The sequence below is a fragment of the Archocentrus centrarchus genome, chromosome 4, assembly GCF_007364275.1.
Source record: "Archocentrus centrarchus isolate MPI-CPG fArcCen1 chromosome 4, fArcCen1, whole genome shotgun sequence".
In the NCBI taxonomy this organism is placed as follows: domain Eukaryota; kingdom Metazoa; phylum Chordata; class Actinopteri; order Cichliformes; family Cichlidae; genus Archocentrus; species Archocentrus centrarchus.
The window spans coordinates 12633104-12654835 of NC_044349.1; the positions used below are offsets into that span (position 1 = coordinate 12633104).

At 41.0% G+C, this 21732-nt stretch overlaps 1 protein-coding gene across 1 annotated transcript in view; it reads left to right on the forward strand.

The window, feature by feature from the left end:
- dennd1b (DENN/MADD domain containing 1B) overlaps positions 1-21732 on the forward strand; it is a 102294-nt gene that overhangs the window by 6107 nt on the left and 74455 nt on the right. Inside the window, 1 exon segment of the mRNA XM_030727321.1 lies at positions 16914-16957. Coding sequence (XP_030583181.1) covers positions 16914-16957 — 44 coding nt within the window.

The window sequence follows — 21732 nt, forward strand, 5'->3', positions numbered from 1 at the left end:
AGTTTCACTGGTCTACGTATAGTTTTACTGGCCTGACAGTTTTATTTTTATATTTTAAAATATTAACAGAATGTAATTAATATACATTCTCCACCTCAACTGGCTCCATCGAAAGGAGCCAGTTGAGGTGGCTCGGGCATCTGATTAGGATGCCTCCTGGCCGCCTCCTGGGTGAGGTGTTCCGGGCATGCCCCACCGGGAGGAGGCCCCGTGGTAGACCAGGACACGCTGGAGAGATTGTGTATCTCGGCTGGCCTGGGAACGCCTTGGGGTCCCTCCGGATGGGCTGGAGGAGGTGGCTGGGGAGAGGGAAGCTTGGGCTTCTCTGCTTAGGCTTCTGCCCCCGCGACCCGGCCCCGGATAAGCGGAAGAAAATGGATGGATGGATGGATAATTAATATAATTTATTTGTGTTAATTACATTCTGTTAATATTAATATAAATCAATTATATTAGTTACATTCTGTTATTAATATAATTTATTTATGTTGTCATACTTTTTATTCACACATACGTTTCTACTCCAGGTCTATTTTTAGTCACTAATGTGGGTTAAACGGTTGTGGTTACACGGTGAGCTCTACAGAGTCGTGCATTAAACAAAGCATCGAAGCAACAGATTAATCAAAGGGTTTTTTCGAATTGAGTTATTCGAGTTACTTGATGAATCGCTGCAGCCCTAAATGGCGCCGTAGGTAAGGGTTCAGGCGGCATCGCTGGTGACAAGTGTGGACTAAGCTGGCTAAAGTTAGCATCTCACTTTAAAGCAAACTAAGAATTTTTTGTTGATCTTTAATGGATTCAGCTCAAAGTGAGATCTCCAACACAGCTAAATCTATACCTAACATACTGACTCAGAAGGGCCAAAAATACCACACCCCCTCTAAACTTTGAGCATACCTGCTGCCAGGCTTGCAGGTTTCATAGGAACAATGTTTCATTAACTGTTATTCATAAAGCCTCCCATGCCTACTTATGGTTGCTAACGTAGGATTAAACAGTGGTCATTCTAGGAAGGGGGTGTAATGTAGGCCCATTTGTTATTTTTAATTGTTTGAATATTGTGTAACCCTTTGCTAAATAAAGAGCAACAGAGCAAGAAGACAGTTTCAGAAACTGCTGTTTTTTTTTTGTTTGTTTGTTTGTTTGTTTTTTAAAAAAGCTAATCTCCCAGGTTTGTGCTAAAAAATATCAAATGCCATGTCTGTGATGTATGCTTTTTGTGTTTTGCAAATCTCTGATTGATCAGTTTTCACGTGGGGAAATTTGATTTAGGAAGCGGCCTAAAATAGGCATTCCTAAGCATTGTAAAAGATAATGCAAAGGCAGCACAGATATGTACATGTTGGCACTCTGTTTTTCACCTGGCACTGGACCAGTCTAAATTTCATTGTTGGCTTTTTTCTTTGAGAGTTCAGATATAAGGACCTGTGATGTTTAGCCAACACAGCCATTTAGTCATTGTGAATGACACAGGCTTTGTTTCTATTGATACAAGACCTTTCCTGTAAAGTCTGACGCACCGTTCTCTAGATCAAGTTAATGTGTCTTGCTGTGAATAAGAAGAATACAGCTAATTTGGAAGTGTGGAGCTTAAAGCATGTTATTTAGAATAATTAACTCTGCCAGTGTTTCTTGTGTGTTCCTGTTGGACAGGCTCCCAGTTATTAATCCCAAGGGTAGACTTGGGTAGGCTTGGGTTTTTTTTGTTTTGTTTTGTTTTTTTTGTTTTTTTTTTTGCCTGCTTTTTGGCAAGTACTGGCAACAATGTAACATCAGTGGTGGGGGTAGTCCATTGCCCTACCGATCTGATTGTTGTACACCAGTGAAATAGTAGAAAAAGAAATCAAAGGTGCTTCCAGTAGCAGTCTCCTTATAGTCTTAACGAATGTATCAGTAAATCTAAAGAGCCTCAACATTCCACAACAGAAGTGCTGTTTCAAAAAAAAAAAAAAAGAGAAACTGAAAATAAAGCTTGCAGCTACAATGATGGCAGTGTTCACAGGACTTGGCCCAACACTTCTAACCATGGATGTGTGGATAGATGACAGATACTGGTGCTTTTTCCCCATGCTGGTCTATGGAGACCTGGCCTCCCTGTTCAGCCTCAGCTCAGTTCCGCTTAGCTCTGTTGGCTCAGTGCTCTGTGGATGCTCAGGCTCTGAGCAGGCGTTGCCTGAGAGCGTGACTGGCATGCTAGCTACTAGCAGTCCTGGCTACATAAAGCCATATTGATGTGCTTCCAAGATGCTGCCAAAGCTAGCAGATGACGCTAATGCTGCCAAGGCAGTAGGTGGGGACAGATGCTACCTGTCCTCGCCCGCTCCCTCCAGCCAGATTGTTCCCACTAACAAAGCAATAAACTTAATAGATCAGCATATCAGGTTTACAGCAACATTCATGCTGCAATTAGGGGAACGATTTACTGTTTAAAAAAAATTTGAATGATGGCAGTATGGTTAGCAATGAGAACTCACTGCATGGAGGTCTTTAATTTGAAACTTGGCTTCAGTTTATTTTCTCTGGTTGATACTCTGTAACCTCCTTTTCTGTTTATGCTTAAGTTGTGTTTTTCCGCACTATTTCCACAGTTTAGACATTTAAGTCAGATGAACTGCGGACTTAAAATGTGTGAATGAATTTATGAATGAATATATGTGAGTGTTCCCCAAACCTTGTGATAGACTGACATCTATCTAGCAATCTGTAAAACATGATATCCTCTGCCCTTAGAGGATGGATGAAAGTACTTTTTGTGATCTTGTTTCCATGCCATGTTTGTGCCTGTCAGTTGTATACCTTTGAGCATGCGTCTTTTTGTCTGAGATAAGTGACAGGTTTGTTGTCTGCTTCACTATCGCAGCATAGCTTCTTACTAGTATTAAAATATGCTGCAGGAGGAGTGCGAATGCATACATTTTGGGACTATTCCTTTAGAAATATGTAAGGGGTTTTAAGAAATATAAGGTAAAGAGCAGCATTTGATTCGTGTGGCCTTATCACTTTACTTTATCCAATTATGAAAAGCTTTATTCGTTATACTAAGAACTTTTTTGCTGAGATCCGAAGGTCTCACAGTGTTCGCTATTGTTCACGAGTTAGTCATCAGTCCACTTCTTTCTCTGCTGTCGCACCCTCATGCAGCACAATAATGCTCATTTATTTCCTTTGGCTTTCTCTCCTTCCCATTTCCACCCTTTAATATTCACAGAGCAAAACTCCTGTGTCGTAGAACTTTTAGAAAAGGTTGAACACTGACATTCTACAAAATGTCAGAATTGCTCCTTGACCCAAGCACTGCAAGTTCTGAAGTTTGATTGGATACCAGCTGCGTGTCGAGTTTGCAGCGGGCTCACACTCCGACGGGAGGCCATTGGAGTACTAACAGATGCCATGGTAGCAAGGAGAGTGTTGATTGATCATTAGAGAGGCCACACTCCTCCACTCACACTCCTGAGAGGACCCTAGGGTCTCACACTTTGTTTATTTCTCAGCCTTTCTCCCTTTCTCTTTTGTCTCACCCGTATGACTTTGCTAAATTGGCTCTTTTTACACAGAATATTTGAACTCCTTGTTATCTTTTTCCACTGTTTCCACTGGCAGATTTGGCTCAGGTGCTAAAGTGGGTTGTTCACTAATCACAGGGTTAGTGGTTTGATTCTTAGCCTCTCTATATGCTTAAGTTTGCTCGGGCATGACACTAAACCTCAGTTTGGCATGGTGTGTGAGTCCTTACAGAGCCTATTTGAGTGTATACATGAAGTTCAAAGTTTCAGAAGGCCATCTTCTCTTTTTTTATTCCCTTTTTTTGGTCTGCATTCAAAGGCTGAAGTCTGTGGCTATTTGGGACTGATTGATATGCACTGGGGTCTCATTCTGTATTGGAGTAGCAGCAGTAGCAAGTAGTAGTGCATTACTATTTTTAAAACTATCATCTGTATGGAGATTAGAACTACATTAAGTTGAATGAAACAGAGGAAATAATAGAAAATACAGAATAAGCAGCTTAAATATGAATGGATGATATGTCTTCTTGGTTTTTACCCCAGGTTTTCAAGTGTATGCTGCAATAATGATACACAGTAAGCTGGAACATACCAGTAAGACTCATTTGTAGTTTGATTTTTGGTTATAGGTAACAGCAGCAGCTACATAATGTGGCTGTTTTTGTATTGTGCACTTGCCTGCCTTTTGCTTTTTGGTTGGTTTCTGGAGTCATTTGTAGCTCCCCACTTGCAGTCACTCATCCATTCAGCTCCGCTGTAGTGGCCTGCTGCTCTCTGGCTCTCATTCCAGCTCTTTTCTTATTTAAAGGAGATGTAAGCAAGCGGCCTGTTTTGTTTCTTTTTGACCTGTTTTGTTTCAGATTATATGGTGAACACAGAACTTTTGCCATGTTCGGGCTTTCACCCAGTGCCATTAAGTAGTCTATGAATTGTTACCCAGGTCAGAGCACCAATGAATTGCCAAGCCAGAAGTATCTGTGTTTTTGAGGATAAGTGGTTTTGGCTGTAGTCGTGACCTACAAATATTACACTTTTTTTTTTTTTTTTATGATTTCCTTCAGTTTTATGGGAGGAAAATTGAACATTATCTGCAAAAAAATAGCCCAAATTGGTGTGCTCTTGTTAATCCGATCTTGCTGGTCTGGCAGCGGGATAGTGAGGTCTGCTTGTGTGGAGACAAAACAGACTGTGGTTATTCTCTGTTCATTTGTTCTGTCCTAAAACTGGTGAATGTTTCAAGCATAAATGTTTTACTGGTGTCTCCTGTCCCTACCTGTTCTTCCCCTTTATCTGCTTTTTCTCTGAGATCACACCATTGTTTGTGCAGTCACCAAAATTTAGTCCGTCTCTCCCTGTTTCTGATCATCACTTGTTTTGACAGGGACAGTCAGGCCCTAGAAAGAGTAATGTGGAACTTTTAAAGTGGTGCCATGTCACCTTGCTACAGTTTGATACATATATGGTACAGATACATACATCATCTTATCTGCTATTTCTTCAAAATAGAGCCTTATTGGCCAAAGCATGAAGAAATGGGGCAAATTGAGACAGGGTGTGGCAGGCAGGTATGCGGGGAAGGAATATGCTGATTGCAGTGGTTTATAAACTGAGAGGTGGGGGGGGGTTGCTCGTTGAGCTCTCACACTCACTGACACAGCACTCAAACTCCCAGGGGCAAACTGTTTTTTGGTGTGACTGTGTGATAGCAGGTACATGTTTAAATGTATGGTGTGCCACGCGCATGTATGGCTGTGTGTATGCGTACCCACGTATGGATGTGCGAGGCTGTGCATGAGATGAGACGCAGCGGCTGTGGGAGCTGCAGGAGGCTCATCTGAATTCACTAACGCTGCCAGACTGGGAGAACATGGAAAGACTTCTAGGCACCGACACTGAAAGGCTATTTTTAGACTTACCCCCCCCTTTCACAGCCAAAAAAAAAAAAGAAAGTGGGAGAAAGCTGGGATCGATCAATAATTTAAAACTAAATGATTTTGATGGATGCAAAAGAGTTTCATCAGATTACCTTCACTTGCAGCTTCAGAGCAGTGTTTTTGGTGGATTGTATGTGTGTGTGTGCGCGTGTGCGTGCACGTGTGTGTGTGTACATGTGCTGTGCGTTTTTATACGACGGGACCGGAATTTGTTTCCCGTGACCACTCTGAAATTCTCCTCCAAAAAGTTGAGAAACAAATAATAAAATCTCCAGCTGACTTTAACTTTAAAAAACTGCTGGCATCATCTTAATGCTAAGCTCTAATTCCTGTGTTTTCAGACAGCTGATGGCCAGGAGTATGCATGTTCAGCACAGCAGATGGCACAAACATGTAAAACCAAGCACGCATACACACACAGTCGCACGCCCACAGAATGCACGAAACCAATTATTCTCAGTCAAAGAATAATGATTGGCTGCTTCTTATGCATTTAATACCAGTGTGGCCTACTTTAGCCCACCAATGATCAGGATTAGTAGAGCCCCCTGTTTTAATGTAGCTTTGGTGATTTTTAATCTGGCAAATTAGATTTCTTTAAGAAAAAAAGTTGTGCTGAGAAATATGTTGACACTTGTGCCTGTCATGTAGAGCACTTTTTCTTTTTTAATGGGGACAGGGTTTTGAAAGGATTAGGAGTTGACTCATGTTTCATGACTACATGAACTGGCCCACTTGTCATATTGGGTGCAGCGGGAATAAGGCAAGAGGCTTATACAGTAATATGGTTACCAACCATGTTAAATAGTGGACCACTTTCTCTGAGATGTTCCTGCTAGAACCTTTACATAGGAATTTTTTTGATTTTGTAAAAAAAAAAAATAAATAAAATAAAGTGGGCTTGAATAGAAAAAATGAAAAATCCAATATCTGCTTTCTTCATGTCACCTTATTTCTTAAATATTTTCAGCAGTATGTGAAACTGATTTCTGACAGGAAAAGCGGGTAAAAGGCCACAGTGCTGCAAAAGGTGAAATTTCAGTGGGCTGATGCCACGTAGAGTGATGTAAAAATGATCTAAAAGATGAATGATGTAAAAGACAGAAATGTTTTCCCCGGCAATTAAGGAAATCAACCTACTTATTGACGTGATATGAGTACTGGTATCCTGACATCTAGACTGTTGTCCTTTAGACCTTAATTTTGTGTCCAGTGCCAAATAAAACTGTCTGTGCTGTCATTTCAGCTTCTATTCTCACTATTTACATGCCAGCAGCCATGCCCTTAGGCTACGTCTCTCCACTCAAGGCTGCTCCTATGTTGCCTAAAACGCCACAATTACTATGAGGATGATGGCGTTTTGCATCCATGGAGTAGCCCCTACTGGCCCTTAATTTGGGTTCTGGCCTATTTTTTCAGGACAGAAAATATAGGTCAGTCTTGATGCCTTTGTGAATGTCTGAGACCATTTATCATTGCGAATCATAATTCACTCACTGCGTCTTTGTTTTTATATTGACATACACACGTTTCTGCTTCTTCCACTCCAGTACTTTCCTATTCTATACACTGATGTTGAGAGTTTGTGGGAATATTCCTAATTTATTTCACTATGCAGACTGGTATAAAGAAGTGGGAAGACCTATGATTGGGGTCAGTGGTGATACTGTAGGTGAACAAAGGTTGTGCTAATTTAAGTTTTATTTATTAAAGGATTCCATTTTTTTTTTTCATCATTTGTAGGTAATTGCTTCGTTTATTTTAGCATTGTTGTGGGATTTGGTGTTGGCTTCCAATGAGAACTGCATGAGTTTGGAGACTGAGTTATGTACAAATTACACGCTGAGTCATAAAGAATGATTTAAAATTGCACCACACTGCCCGCTCTGTGTTGCATTAATTCTTGCAGCAATCAGGCTAAGTGGACTGAACACGCAGAACTGAATTCTGTAAAATTAATCATTAAGTTTGAATTGAAACACTCTATGAAATTGATATGTATATAGAAATTATATACATATGTAAACGTGAAAAGTAATTGATGAAAATTTTGATGAGTGCTCTTACCTTAAGTTTTATATATATATATATATATATATATATATAAAAACACTATCAATAAATGCAATGTTTTGCACTGTGGTGACAAATAATGCCGTGACGTATTCTATCTCTGAGGCAACATTTGCTGAATCATTTGTTAACCAAGTTCATTGTTGTGTTTCCCTTGAAGAATAATGCAATACTAATACTTTGTAACTGCATTTTTTTTTTTTTCAAACAGTTATCAGTATCAATAATGTCAGTAGCGTTAACTAGAAAAATGTGAGCATCTTTACATGGTCAAGTGTCAGTCAAATGCACAGTTGATCCCTTTGTTAGATTAAAAACCATGTTGGAATACAGCATAATTTTATTGCAGCAAAGATAATCACTCATATACTGTTTCAGATGCAAAGTTACTGAATATACAGAAAAAGGTAAACAATAAGTCATTTGGCCAGCTTCCATTTTTTTAAACATGATGTATTTTAGTCTGTCTGTCTATTAGGGATGACTCTCTGCTCCACAGGGTGCATTTTACTCCATGCAGCCGACACAGGTATTCCCCTTATAAGTTATTGTTCTTCAGAACTTGACATCCACTTTTTCTGCAGAAACCAATTTGAGGTGTGTGTGTGTGTGCGTGTGTGTGTGTGTGTGTGTGTGTGTGTGTGTGTGTGTGTGTGTGTGTGTGTGTGTGTGTGTGTGTGTGTGTGTGTGAGATTGAATTTTGGTGGTTAGGTGGAGTTGCCTCAGTATTTTTCTGTCAGCATTTTGTCCATCAGTCCTGCAGAGCATTGAGATCCCTGTGAATGTGTTGGAGATTAGGAACTATTGTATGCTTTTAACAGATACATTGTCATCCCTGTGGAAAGACAGGCTGGCTGACTGACTGCCTGACTGAGAGCTGTCTGTCTGCCAGCCTTTACATGTGAACTTCAAATCACAGCTCAGCAGCACCGAGCATGTAGCCGCCAAAGGCAAGGCTTTACACTGTCATCAGTACCACGCGGCTGCCTCTGGGTGCTGTGCCATATGACATTAACAGAGATCGATCCCCTCCACATCTCAAGGAGCTGCTGTTCTGCACAGTGTTTTCTCTGATGCTGTTACCACCACCTCAGAGACAAGAAAAGGAACTCTCCCCTAAGTATCTGTCTGACAATGACCTGATCAGCAGCTTTCCTAAACTTTACAAACCGTATGCCCAGAAACTACATTTTGTCACATTTACCCACTACACTGCCACATCTGTCACGAACACACACACACACACACACACACACACACACACACACACACACACACACACACACACACACACACACACACACACACACACCAAATCCTAGTTTGTAGCAAAACGTTTTTTACAAATGAGTGCAACCTCAAGAACAGTTTTCTCAGTAATTTCAACAAGGTTCATGTAACTAAAGTGAACCCTCCTTGTAAATTAAGTTATGCCCTTGGTACAAGGTACGCTCTTGTTTTTATGCATATTAGTCTAATAATAGAGTTATTCATTTACACTGCTTTTATAGATGTTGTTGACTGAGGCAGATGGTTGGACCATATGGAAAGAAATCCGTGACTATGTGAAGTTATGTTGGTTTTCCAGCCAATCAGCCAGCAGCCAGGGATGAGATCCTCACTGTAAACTTGTGCTACTGCAATCAAAACTCTGCAGTCTACTCCCATATCACAAGGAAATAAAAAAATCTAGGTCATAACTTAGATTCCAGGTTATAGCTCAGATTTTAGGGTGTATTGCTATCTTAATACAGCATTGTTGTTCTGCAGTGTGTGTGTGTGTGTATGTGTATATATTGAGGAGAAAGTTAGAGAGGAGTCTGTCATGGGAGATGCTAGTTTGTATTTTTTTTTTTTTTTTTTTTTTTTCCTTAGCTTAGGAGGCTAACACCCGCCTCCTCCCAACAAACATGCTGCGTGTGTGTGTTGTGCTGAAGATGCAGTCATGCGGAGCTAGTGTTTGACATAATGTTGGACCAGTATGGAATCTGACTGGGAATATAAACGCTGATACGTGGTGATACACAGAGGCTGTCACAAAGGTTGCATCCATATGCTGTGCCACTCATTCGTGAAGCTGTGAAATTGGGTTGCATCCCAACTAGCCTGGAGACAGTATCGTTTTCACTTCTCTCTCTCTCTCTCGTCTCTCTCTCTCCACCTCTTCTCCCCCTCTCTCTTTCAGCGCATCCCACTGAAGCATTTTTCTCACATAGCTGGAAAGACAGAACAACTAATGTGGCATTAATAGGGTCACATCATCTCCATGCAGCTCTTTCTTTCTTCTCCTTCCAGCTGAGACTGTTGTTTATCTTCTTCAGATGTAGCTGTAGAAATGGCTTAGAAATCCCCGAGGCCAACATCTCTCACATGTGAAGCCTGCCAGTTGGGTTTTTTGGCTGATAAAGCAGGCTCTACCTTAGAGGTTGTTTTTTCCTTTTGTTTATTCAGATTTCAAACATTGAAATTAAATTTTATCACCCTTTTGCAAATCAAGACCTATTTATAGAGCTAATCTAGATCAACGGTGCGATGCATTTGGAAGCGTATGTTTTTAAAGGTTATATAGTCTTTTGTATCATTGTGCTCTGTTAAGAGTTTCAGGGTAATATCAGGTTTAAATTTAAGCATTAATCTGCTTTAATTTAATCCAGGTACATAGGGCTTCTTTCTTTCTTCTTCAGTTCAATCCTCACTTGTACCAACATGGTGTGACCAATCAGTATTAGGAAACTTAAGAGCCATATCATAGTTTAAGAAGTTTCTCTTTTCTCAAAACCTCTGCTCACTAAATCGGCATGAAATGTAATGCCATTTGCAGTGTGAGACTTGATAGGCAAAAAGGGAAAAATTGTTTTAAATGTCTGTGAGTGTTTTTCTTTCTGCTGGCCTTTGAAAGATGCCAGTTAATCTGCTTACTCCTTTAATTGTGAACGGAGGGGTTGGGCCTCCTCCCGGCCAGAAAAAGACTACTGATCCAGAAGTAAAACGATGACCACTGCAGTTATTCCTTTCTTTAGGTTGAGCTCCCCCCCCCCTTCCCCAGTTTTCTTTAGCCACCCTTCGTCTCCTCCTACCATACCCTCCCTCAGTGGGAAGAAAGCTCCTTGTTCTGACAATAGACATTTTTTGCCATATGTTGGCTTGACATCTTCATCAGGTTCACAGCAGGTTACCTTAGTTAACTTTCACTCGACTGCCTGATGGGATTTTCTCCCTGTTTCTCCAATCGGCCCAGGCTCAAAGTCTAGACGGCCTCAGAGGCAGGGTCCCTCTAGCCCCGTGTCCACAATAGCCATATTGTGGACGCTTAGTAGCGGCAGCTTCCTCCAGTTACAGCGAACAGGCTAGTGCTAAAACAATGCTTTTGTCCAGGGGCATACGAGGGGGGCCTAATCCACTACATACTGTGAAATAAATCTCTCTGAGATGAGAGTGAGTGAGAGAAACTGAAATGAATGAAATCATTGCCAAGGAGGTTAGAGTGCAGCAGTTTAACCCCTGGCCAAGAAAGGGAGGCAAAGGGAGTGGGAGAAAGGAGGAACAAGGAGAGGCAGGCGCTACATCCCTTCATCTCTGGAGCACGGATGGAGGAGAGGGGCTGCCGGTGGCTTTCACAGATTCTCTTCTCACCAGAAGAGCTGCTGTTCACCATATGGGATTTGGCCTCTCTTAACAAACAGGCCCCCTATTCACTCACAACACACAGTCGATCATGGAATAAGGTGAAAAAAGTGCATTTTTTATGCCTTTAGAACACTGGATGGCCATGAGGGCTCTAAGTCTGTGTTTGATTCACATAGTATAGAGAATTATAAAATAGAGGCTTTCATCTAAATGTGTATTCACACTGGATTTAGGGTTGGGTCTTTTTGTGTTCTACTGAAATCTGTTTTAAAGCCAGAGCCATGCATTCAGGTTGCTGTTATTGAGTTGATCCTATAGAAGCACTGCACAAACATGCCTCTGTACTGTAGGTGTAAACCATGTTCATATGATTTTCTAGTAGTTTGAAAAGACTCATTTTTATTTAGCGTTTATGTCAAAGAAATTAGGTTGAATTTTACTTTTTTTAGTTCAATGACAAAATGACTTGAAGTCAAATAACTTGCCATGCTGCACTGGGCAGTGTGAGGTTTCTGACACACTGCTGTAATGTGCCAACTTTTCCTTCCAACCAGCAGCATTAGGAATGACATCCTCTGCCAACAGCTTCTTTTTAGCCTACTTGAAAATCCCAAGAAGCAATAGATTTATGCCAAGTTGAACATGCCAGCATTTTTCATTTTTAGCCTACTTGGATGTGCCAATGGATAGAAATTTATACAGAGATTTAAAGAAATCAGAGAGAAAGTAGGCTTGCTATTACCTGTTTAATGGGTTTCTGCTTTCTCTTATATTCATTCTCCTTCTTCCATCAGTAGACCACAGTGACCGTGACCAGTGAGTCGAAAGGTGTTAACTTTTAAACCATATGCCTAGTTTTCACATTGTGATGTCATATTTCTGTGTCTTGGGATATTTTTTTTCAAATTTTTACCAAAACTGACAAGATGATCTCTAGATTTAGATTGTCACACCCAAATGAAGTTGGTGAAACAGGAAGTTTCATATCTCAGTAACAATTTCATGTACCGGACTGGGCACCCTTGAGGTTCTTCAAATAAATGGATTCATTTGACCACAGGTGTGTGCTGCAATAAGCAAAAATGTGTTTTATCTAAGCCTGTTTAATATATTGGCCTTATATTAGTGTTTGTCTGATTATATTTTGGCAAAAAATGAAACCTGACAGCTTATGTTGACCATACTTATGTGGCTGCTAGATATTGCATTCAAAAACATTATCAAATCTTCACCAAATTTGGCATAGGTCAACTTCAAATAAATCCTCAAAGATGTGATTAGATACATTTTTTTATTGTCTAAACTATTTGATCGATTTGATGTATTGACACCAAACTTGACGCGTAGACTTGGGATGCTTTTGACATGTTCTGTTTGGGTTTCTAAGTCGACTTTGCCCTGAGTAAACGACCTGAGTAGGTCCATGGTGAGGTTTGCCTTCTACTCTTAAGTGGTGCAGATGCTGGAAAACACTACCAGTGATATGGCGAACAGAGACCATGGAATGTCAGTTAAATTCTTCAACTTGTGGCGGTTAAATAGTCATTAGCAAGTAAAGCAGGCGGATAATGACTAAACTTCACTTTGAGGTGAGGGATTGAGGTGACTGCCAGTGGAATGAATAATATCGCTGACTGGTATGCGTACGGGTGGGAAATTCTGAATACGGTTACCAGAGCCTGGCATGTTCACTAGCGACCAACCGTCAGCTACGAAGTGAAGGGTGACGGGCAAATTGCTTCATATGTGGACAGGCCCTTAGGCAATGCATCCATCTCTTCCCTCACCTCATCTTTCCACTCTTCTATTATTGCCCTGCATGCAGCCCCCAGCACCCTTTCCCCATTAATCTATCATTCTGACTTTCAAAGGCAGATGTCACAGAAATTGCCAAAACACTGATTATTGTTTTTTTTTTTTTTGTTTTTTGTTTTTTTTACTGTATCAACCACCGCCGCCCCTATCTCACCAGTATCTGTGTCACGGCTCAGAGGCTGCCTGCTTGTTGCCCCCATTGTGACTGCTGGAGTTCAGCCATGCTCAAAGCCCTCAGGGATCAATGGACAAGCTACTGTACTGTAAATATTCACTCCTGAGCTTGCTGTCTGTCTGTAAACATGCGTTTACTCACACAGTACACATTTGCACATGGGGCACACATGCACTTTGCAAACAGACCAGTGGTCAGTCCTTCCTCGTGGTCACATTTGCCCACCTCAATTTTCTCAGGTGCGAATGGAGGAATCTAACCCTCAATAGGTGATTTCAATTCAATTCTCACCCACTGAATCTGTTTACACCCCACCAGGGTGAAATATGCTATAGGTTGTTTTCACCTTGTCACTCTAGCTAAAATGGACTGTTTTAATATGGCCTGCAACAGCTCTGTATAGAATTTGTCAGCTGTAGGAAGTGCAATAAACACATATTGGATCCATTTTTGACTTTGACTGTGATGGGAAAGGCATACATCTATCAGATCAGTCTGTTATGCAAGCAGGCCCAAAGAACTGTGTGTGACAGATGTCTGGATAAACGGGTATCAGGCAAGTGTATAAAACAGCAGGAAATAGTAGCTTGGTCTCAGAGAAGTAGCAGAGGTATCCTTAACCATGGCACTTAATTTCTTCCAGTTGCATCTGCATGAGTGTCACATTATTAGGTGGCCGCTACGGCTCAGGTATCCTTGGGCAAGATACTTAACCCAGAGATGCATCCATCATGGTGTGAGTGTCTTTTGTCTAACGTGTTTGTGTGTGTGTGTGTGTGAGAGTGAGTGAGTGAGCGAGAGAGAGACTGGGTGAATGAGACTTATAGTAGAAAGCACTCAAATTGGGTAGAAAGGCACTATATAAGTACCACTCCATTTACCATGAATTATTTTCATTCATTCATACATATACATTTGCTCTTATCCTCCTGACTCTCTGTATCTCCAGCTTATTGAAATTGACTGCTAGCACTGTCAGCTGGATGCAGGAAGTGGTTTAGGTCCTTGTGAGCAACCGAAAACACATGAGACATAAGTCCACGTCATAATAGAGCAGCACACAAACCTAAATTCACACAAGCTACAGTCTGAACAGAGTGCAAAAGCAAATCAAGTTATAAACAATATTGAGGTTGTTTGAAATAATACAATTCTGCACGTCCTTTCTCCCTCAGATATTGTAAAGCATTAAGAACAAAATTTAATTTGAACAGTGTCTGCACCTTTCACAGTTGTCTTTGGCGATACAGTTTTCAGAATGAAATGTATTGTGGAGCTCTCATTGTGTGTGCAAGTGTGTGCGTGTTTGTAAAAGGGGAGGGTGGATAAACCGGTGCAGGATCTGTCATAGTGACATTTGTGTCCCCTGGAGGAGCGGCAGGGGTCCTCTTCACCTCTGTAACCTTCAACTTTCAGCCTTAACCCCCTTCGGGCCCCCTCTTGCGTCCACCACACGCCCTGGACATTCAAAAGGGAGGGGTATGTGATTGCAAGAAAGTGAGAAAAATAAAGAAGGGGGTGCGGAACTGGAGAGGACGATAGCTGCAGGGGAGGGCAGGATGAGAAAAAAGGCTGTGGGAGGAAAAAACATGAGGTGAGCATAGAAGAGTGAGGAAAGAAGGAGCGGAAATAAAGCAGAAATTGTTGGGACGGTGAGAGAAAAATGTGCAAGAAAAGAGGGAAGCAAGAGAAAAATGATTGGCAGGAAAATGTGGAGGAAGAATAGAACAGAAGGAATAAATGCCTGTAGTAAAGAAAAGAAGGTGCACACAGGATGGAGCAGAAAGAGGACATGTGAATGATAAAGGAAGGTGTTTGGTAGTGTTCAGAAGTTCTCATATGTCCCCTGCTGCACGAGAAAAGTCTTCTTTGTGCGTGATTGCGACTCACTGTTTTCTGCCTCGCATACTGTCTTTATTCATGCGTCTCTCTCACACTACTCAAGTCATTCGCTATGACTCCAAACTAAAATGAACATGTCAAGAAGACACGGAATGAATTTTCTGGATAGGAAGTGCTGATTTAAAGGTTATTTGGATGAGTGCTAGTATACTGTTAGAGCTTTCATACATGGTGAATAGGATGAAATTTCTGTATATCAATACTTTTGATAATGTGCAGTACAGGACTGTCTTCTTCCTGTCCTGCATCATTCACCAGCAGCAGTTCCCATTCTCTCACCCAGTAAATAAGCATAAAATAGCCCTAACTGTGGCAGATCAGAGGGTGGAGGTGGGGGTGGGGTGAGGTGGGGTCTGGAGTATAAAGCTTTGAGGTTTGCTTCTGTGCCACTCTTTTCAGGATGGGGCCCATGAAATTATCCAACAGGATTATGTAAGCCATCATGGATTCTGCTGCGTCCTGTCATCTGTAGGTCCTTTGTGTTCCTCTCTCTCTCGTGTGGACAGCCTGGTGGGCAAGCCACGAAGCTAGTCACAGTGTTGCATGTCATCATTATTCAAGTAGTGGTCATCTCCTCTGGCTTCATACATTTCTTACAATATTTTTAGGAAAAAGGTTCATTGATTAATACAGCTTTCTGTTAGAAGACTTTATCAGCTTCATGGTTTACATGGGTTGAACTCAGTTATCGACATATCTTTGCTTCTGAGAGGTTTTCTGCTTTCACATGAACTTTTTCTCATTCTGTTCTGTTTACATAGAGGTGGGTGGGGGGCTGTTTATGAGCCTGTGGGCCTTTTTTCCTATGACCATGACAGTGAACTTGGCATGTGTGAGCTTGTCTTCACAAACCCTTGCTGTTCTTGCCAGGGTCACAGGGTGACCTTGGAGCTGTGGAAGCCATGTTTACCAGAGACCCCTGTGTTCTGGCTGTGGCTGGGTGATCGCTTCATTTTAACCACAAAGCATAAGCCTGAGAGGAACTAGGCTCTGTATGTAGTTTGGAAGCTATGCCCACATGTTGCAAGAGTCACACTGAGGGCAACAGGAGGCTAAGGCAATGTTTAAGGCAAATTACATGGTTATTTCATGCAGTTACTTATCGTGTGTGTTCAACACCACCTTATTCGCTATCAAAATATGATTAAAATTCTGTACTCTGTCTTTAGTCATACAGATGATATGAATAGTGAATGTTACCCTACTCTTTACATAATGATACACATTGTAGGGTGTCTAGGATTGCAGCTGATGACTTTTCTTTTATTGTTGGTTGATCTGTTGTGCCTTTTATTAACTTTTCAGTTTGTATCTGGTGTTTGAAATGTCAGAAAGAATTGGATATGGTGAGGCCGTCTTACCGAAACACAAAATTCTCTCATTAAATGTCAAATTTTGTCTGATCAGCAACCAAAGTACACAACAAAGTGTTTTATAGAAGCGGTTTTTAAGCAGAACATAATAATAACAATAAATCTTTCAGTGTAAGGTTTACATCTCCTCAGAAAAACAGCCAGGCTTGTATCAATGTAGGAATAATTAAGCAAATAAACTAGAGTATGTGTTACTGTGACTTTCTTAAACGTGCATGATTTGGTGTGTAATATAAACTATCATATCTACAATGAGAGTATAGATTTGCATATTTACAACACATACAGCCTAGACACTCTCTGTCTTGTCTTTCACTGTGCGCAGCTCGCTCTGTGTGTGCATGCGTGTGTGTATGTGTGTGGGCATGTAAGTGTGTGTGCGTGCACAGACTTTCAGCAGCCACCCTTGCCCCCACCCCTCTCATTAATATGTATGTGTTCTGAGGCAGCTAGCAAAGACAGTGTGTTTCTCACCCGCTGATTAATGCTGTCTGTCAATTACCTCTAGATCCAACCGTGCTGTGGAGCTTCCCCCAGGACCACACAGACCAGGTTGGAACACACTCTGCTTTTTCATTCCTCTCTTTCTCTCTCTCTCTCCTTCTCTCCAAATCTTTCCCTCGTTCAATGTTACAGACAACCTCTACCACCTCGTCCTTTCCCATCTCCCTTCCTTTTCCTAATGCCCTAACTCACCCTGCCATCCTGTGGTAACCTTCCCCAAAACCTACCACCGCCGCCGCTGCTCTCTTTAGGTGCTTCTTTTCCCTCTCTCTCTCTCTCCCCTCCTACTCTCTGTCTCACTGTACGTCTGTTGTTGGTAATGAAAAGCAGTGAGCAGGTCTTCAATAACTGACGAATCAGTAATTATCATGCAGCCGTGACAGGAATGCACACCTCTGTTTTCCTCCCTCTCTCTCTCTCTCGCTCTCTCTCTCTCTCTCTCTCTCTCACACACACATTGTCCTACACTGCCTGTTTTCCTTTTGTTTCCCATTTACTGTGTTCATTCTATATCTAAAAGCAAAAAATACATCAGTTTTGGGCACTTTGGTTCACTGCATTCTTCTAAAAGTCACTCAGAGGTAAGTACTGCAGGGTTAGTATCTTTTACTATGTTGAATGGCTGATGAATCGCATTTTTTACAAGGACTTCATTTAAAGGATAATTTTAGTAAATTACAAATCATATTGTCTTTTTTTTTTTTTTAACTATAATGGCATTTCTCACCAAAGTAATGGCACAGAAAACATTTCTGCAATAAATATCCCAAGCAGTCAGGTGATCACAGGTTGTGAACAGGCCACAAATTTTACAAGCTGGATCATCTTAACCATTTCACTTGTCTAAGTCTAAGTCTACCAAAATGCCCTCCAGAGTCTTTAATATGTCTGAACACAACAGAATACCCAACTGTCAGACTGGGTTTCCTCTAAGGATACAGTCCTATGTGGCAGATTGGTATGAGCCCCAGAAACTGACATTTAATAAAAGAACTGGTATTAACCATAAAATGACAGATTCATATTAAAATTTTTTTTTTTTGGTGTTAAAATTCATTGTTAGATTCTCTCATGAGATGCGTTCAGCTTTTATTGTTAAAGCAATCCCAGGCCTCATGTTATGCTACATTAAAAAAAAATAATAATAAAAAATTCAAATAAGTGCCAATGAGTGGGGATTATGAATTTGAACTGAAAAGTTCCTTTATGCTAGTCACAGCTTTTCTCAGCTGTCTCAAAGGGATAATGTGTGCTTTTGATTTAATATGGTTTCATTTAAAAGGCTCTTTACCCGTAGAAAAATACGCCACCCCAGCAGGGTGTCATACTTTCTCTCTTTTGGTTCACCTTTACAGTAAAACAGTTTAAACCTCACTTGATCAAAACAATAGTGCACCCTTTAATAATGTCTGTATGCCCATCACTCAGTAAGTGGAGACTGAGATCTGTTTCTTGTTGTTGATCTTGCATGTAGCAAGTCCTGATCTCTTGCTGTTGTGAGTGCATGATTGCTGCACTGAGAGTGTAAGAGTGTTAGATGACAGGACGTACTGTAAATTGTGTTTGGTGCCAAAAGTGACCGCAGCACAGAGCCGATCCTGGAGCCGAATCACTGGACAGATGACTTCAGCAGCCCATCAACTGAGAGAAGGGAATAAATGGACATGTAACTGGAAGACTACAATATGTGGCTAAGGTTACAATATTTCAACACAGCAGCCTAGCTAGTGAGTTTAAACAGCTCTCCTTCCTCTCTGATCCACTTTGAGGAATAAACTGAGTTGTAGAAAGACGCTTCAGGCTATGTCTGCCTGCCCCACAAGAACCAGAGCATGCTATCAGAATAAGAGGTAAAGGCAGTGAGGGAATGGGAGAGCGAGCAAGAAATTACAGACTTACAAAGGGAAGAGCAGGAAATGCTAGTGAAGGAATAAAAAAATAAATAAAATAAAGATGAAAATCAAACGTAAACATTGTGTCAACACAGTTTTTGTGTTGATGTGGGCCTCGTGCATCCTCTCCAGCATGTCTGTCCTTTTTAGCCCCCCGCAACCTTGCTTTTCTTTCTTCCTGTTGTTGACCAGATCGTTTGTGTGGATAAGATGGCCCTTAAGATGGCTAGTTAGCCTGCTGTGTACAGAGGGATTGGCCCTTTCCCCCGTATACATAAAGGCTGTATTCACGGGCCTCATTACCAGGATTAAGGCTCCTTTCCTCCTTTGTGGGTCTGAAGGCTGGACTCCTCTGTAGCCACAGTCTCTGTCTCTTTCTGTGGCCTGAGCTGGCCAGCATATGGCAGCAGCAGCCAGCAATCTCTGCAGAGGGGCTCAGAGCTCAGAGCAAGGCCTCCTTTTGTTTAGGCCGTTATTGTTGCTCAGCGTAATGACATTTGTAGGCCGTAGGATCAGGGTGGAGGGGTTAGTCTACCCCAGGGGAGAAGGGGTAGAGAGAGGTAGACAGAAAGAGAGAGAGAAAGAGAGAGGGATGGAAGGAGGGGGAGAGGCAAAGACATGCAGACAGACAGGAGTGTGGATTATGGAAATATGAATTGATTTTTTTTTTTTTTTCCTGTTCAGTGGTAGAATAGAAAGCTCAAAGGAGAACAGACTGCAGGCTGGCTGGCATGCCGGGGTGGTGCTAGGGAAATGTGAAGTGAGAGGTGCTTGCTCCTTCTTTCTCTCTCTTCCTGCTCTCCTTTTTTTTCTTTTCTTTTTTTTTCCCCTCTTCTCCTCCCACTGTTTCTCCATCAACCCCTGAGACTTATGCCCTGGTCATCCACAGATGCCATTTGGATAGAGAGAGATGCAGAGATGGAAAAGAGAGAGAAAGAGAGAGAGGGAGGGGGAGAGAGGGGTGGCTAAAGCATATATTTGAATCATAAGAAGGGTTTTTTTTTCTTTTTTTTTCTTTTTTTTTTGCAAATGAAGCAGACAGATGGAAATCTGTCCGTTTCCTCTCAGATCTCATCCCAAAGTAGTGGAAAAAACACAGCACAGAGAACACACACACACACACACTTACACACAGAAATGGTTCTGCCATTTAATTCTAGCTAACCACAGTGTGGTGTATGGAAGACCCACTTCTCTGTAAAGAACAGAGGATAATATGATAAACACTCAGCAAGTTCCACAAACAGAGGACCATTTGAAAACTTGCAGAGTCTGTCAGCAACTCCACGGTATTTAAAAATGTGAAGTTAGTCACACAGACACACCCTTTTGTAAACTGCTCTACTTCCTAGTATAAAACTGCAGGACAAAAATATATTTTCCAGCTTGATGATCTCCAGCACTACAGTTTTATTTCTTTTAAATGTTTTTTTTTTTTTTTTTGTTCTTTACTTTCAGTCTGTTCAGTTTAAGTGGTTTAATGAATATGTCATGTTGTTGAGCCCTTTAAGCTTTGCATAAAATACTTTTAGGCAAATTAAACAAGGGTATCATCTCAGGGAACAAAAACTTTAAGACTTTAAGATTTATGTAAGACCTCATTGGGGGAAAAAGAGATAAGACAAGAATCCCCTGAGGAGATGTGGCTGCAAGAGAAGAGCCACTGCATCTCCACCAATCCACTTACCTGGAGAGCTACTGGTTGGAACATCAGATTTATTTTTAGTAACTTCTAAGCAGAAATCCAAATTGACTGAGGCCCAGTATCCCACTAGTGGGAGTGTGTATGTTATCCATACCCTGATCTTTTTTTGGGGAAAAAAGTACAGCATTCATATCAAGAGAATTCCCTTTTTTTTTCCCCCACTGATATTTTATTCATCTCTCTGCATTTTGGTTGTATGCTTAAAGGTTTGTGTAGGGGTGTTTCATATCTGCTGAAGATCGTTGTGTCAGTGGTGGAAAAAAAAATTACACCTCAGACTGCAGTTATTATTCTCAGGAAATCTACGACTGTGTGGATTTCCTGAGAAGTCTCTTTTGTTTGTAATTATATTGAACTTTTTTTCTATCTTCTGACAGTTTCCTCTTGTCTTTCCTTCTCGATTGTGCTTGCTCACATATCCCTTCCGTTCCCCTTAAAATGATCTTTTCTAGCAAAGTTAGGAGAGTACTGACATGCATATGCAGAGAGATAACATTCTTTGCCTTCTTGGCATATCATATGTATAAATGTGACAGTAGTTCAAAATCTATGTGTTTATTTCCCTTCTTTTCTATAATTCTACCCATCTTGTTTTTTTTTTCTTGTGTCTCTCCATCCATTCTGTGCCCTTTGTATATTTTGCTCCCTTCTGATTCATAAACCTTCTTGTTTCCACAATCCTTATCTCATATTTCTCCTCACAAGCCACTGTTGCAAGAAATTGCAAATTACACACAAGTGGTATTTTTTTTTTCTTCAGCCAGTCTGGTTTCAGCATAATATCAAGAGAGAAATAAAGGAAATATTGAATTATGAATAGATTTTACTGCAAGGCCTTCTCTTAACTATTAACTAAGGTTGATGTTAACTCTCCATGGCTATTCCACACATTTTACTGTAATAAGGAAGCTTTGATCTTCCTGCTACAAACTGCATCGAGTTGACTGTATAACACGCTGTTTTTCATTTATGCCAAGGCTACAGTTCAGATTCGATCCTAAGGAAATATCTATGCTTTGATATGAACACATATCAAAATCTTTTTTATTTATTTATTTATTTATTATTAAATGCATTCCAGGACTTATTCTGTGGAGAAATTATAGTAATGTACTTTTCCTCTGTATTGTGTATGCAGTTTTTGTGACATCCTGGCATGCAGTTTTTCTCAAGTTGGTGCATTTTGAACATGGAAGTGGTGAAAATCGGACATCGGTGTGGAAAAG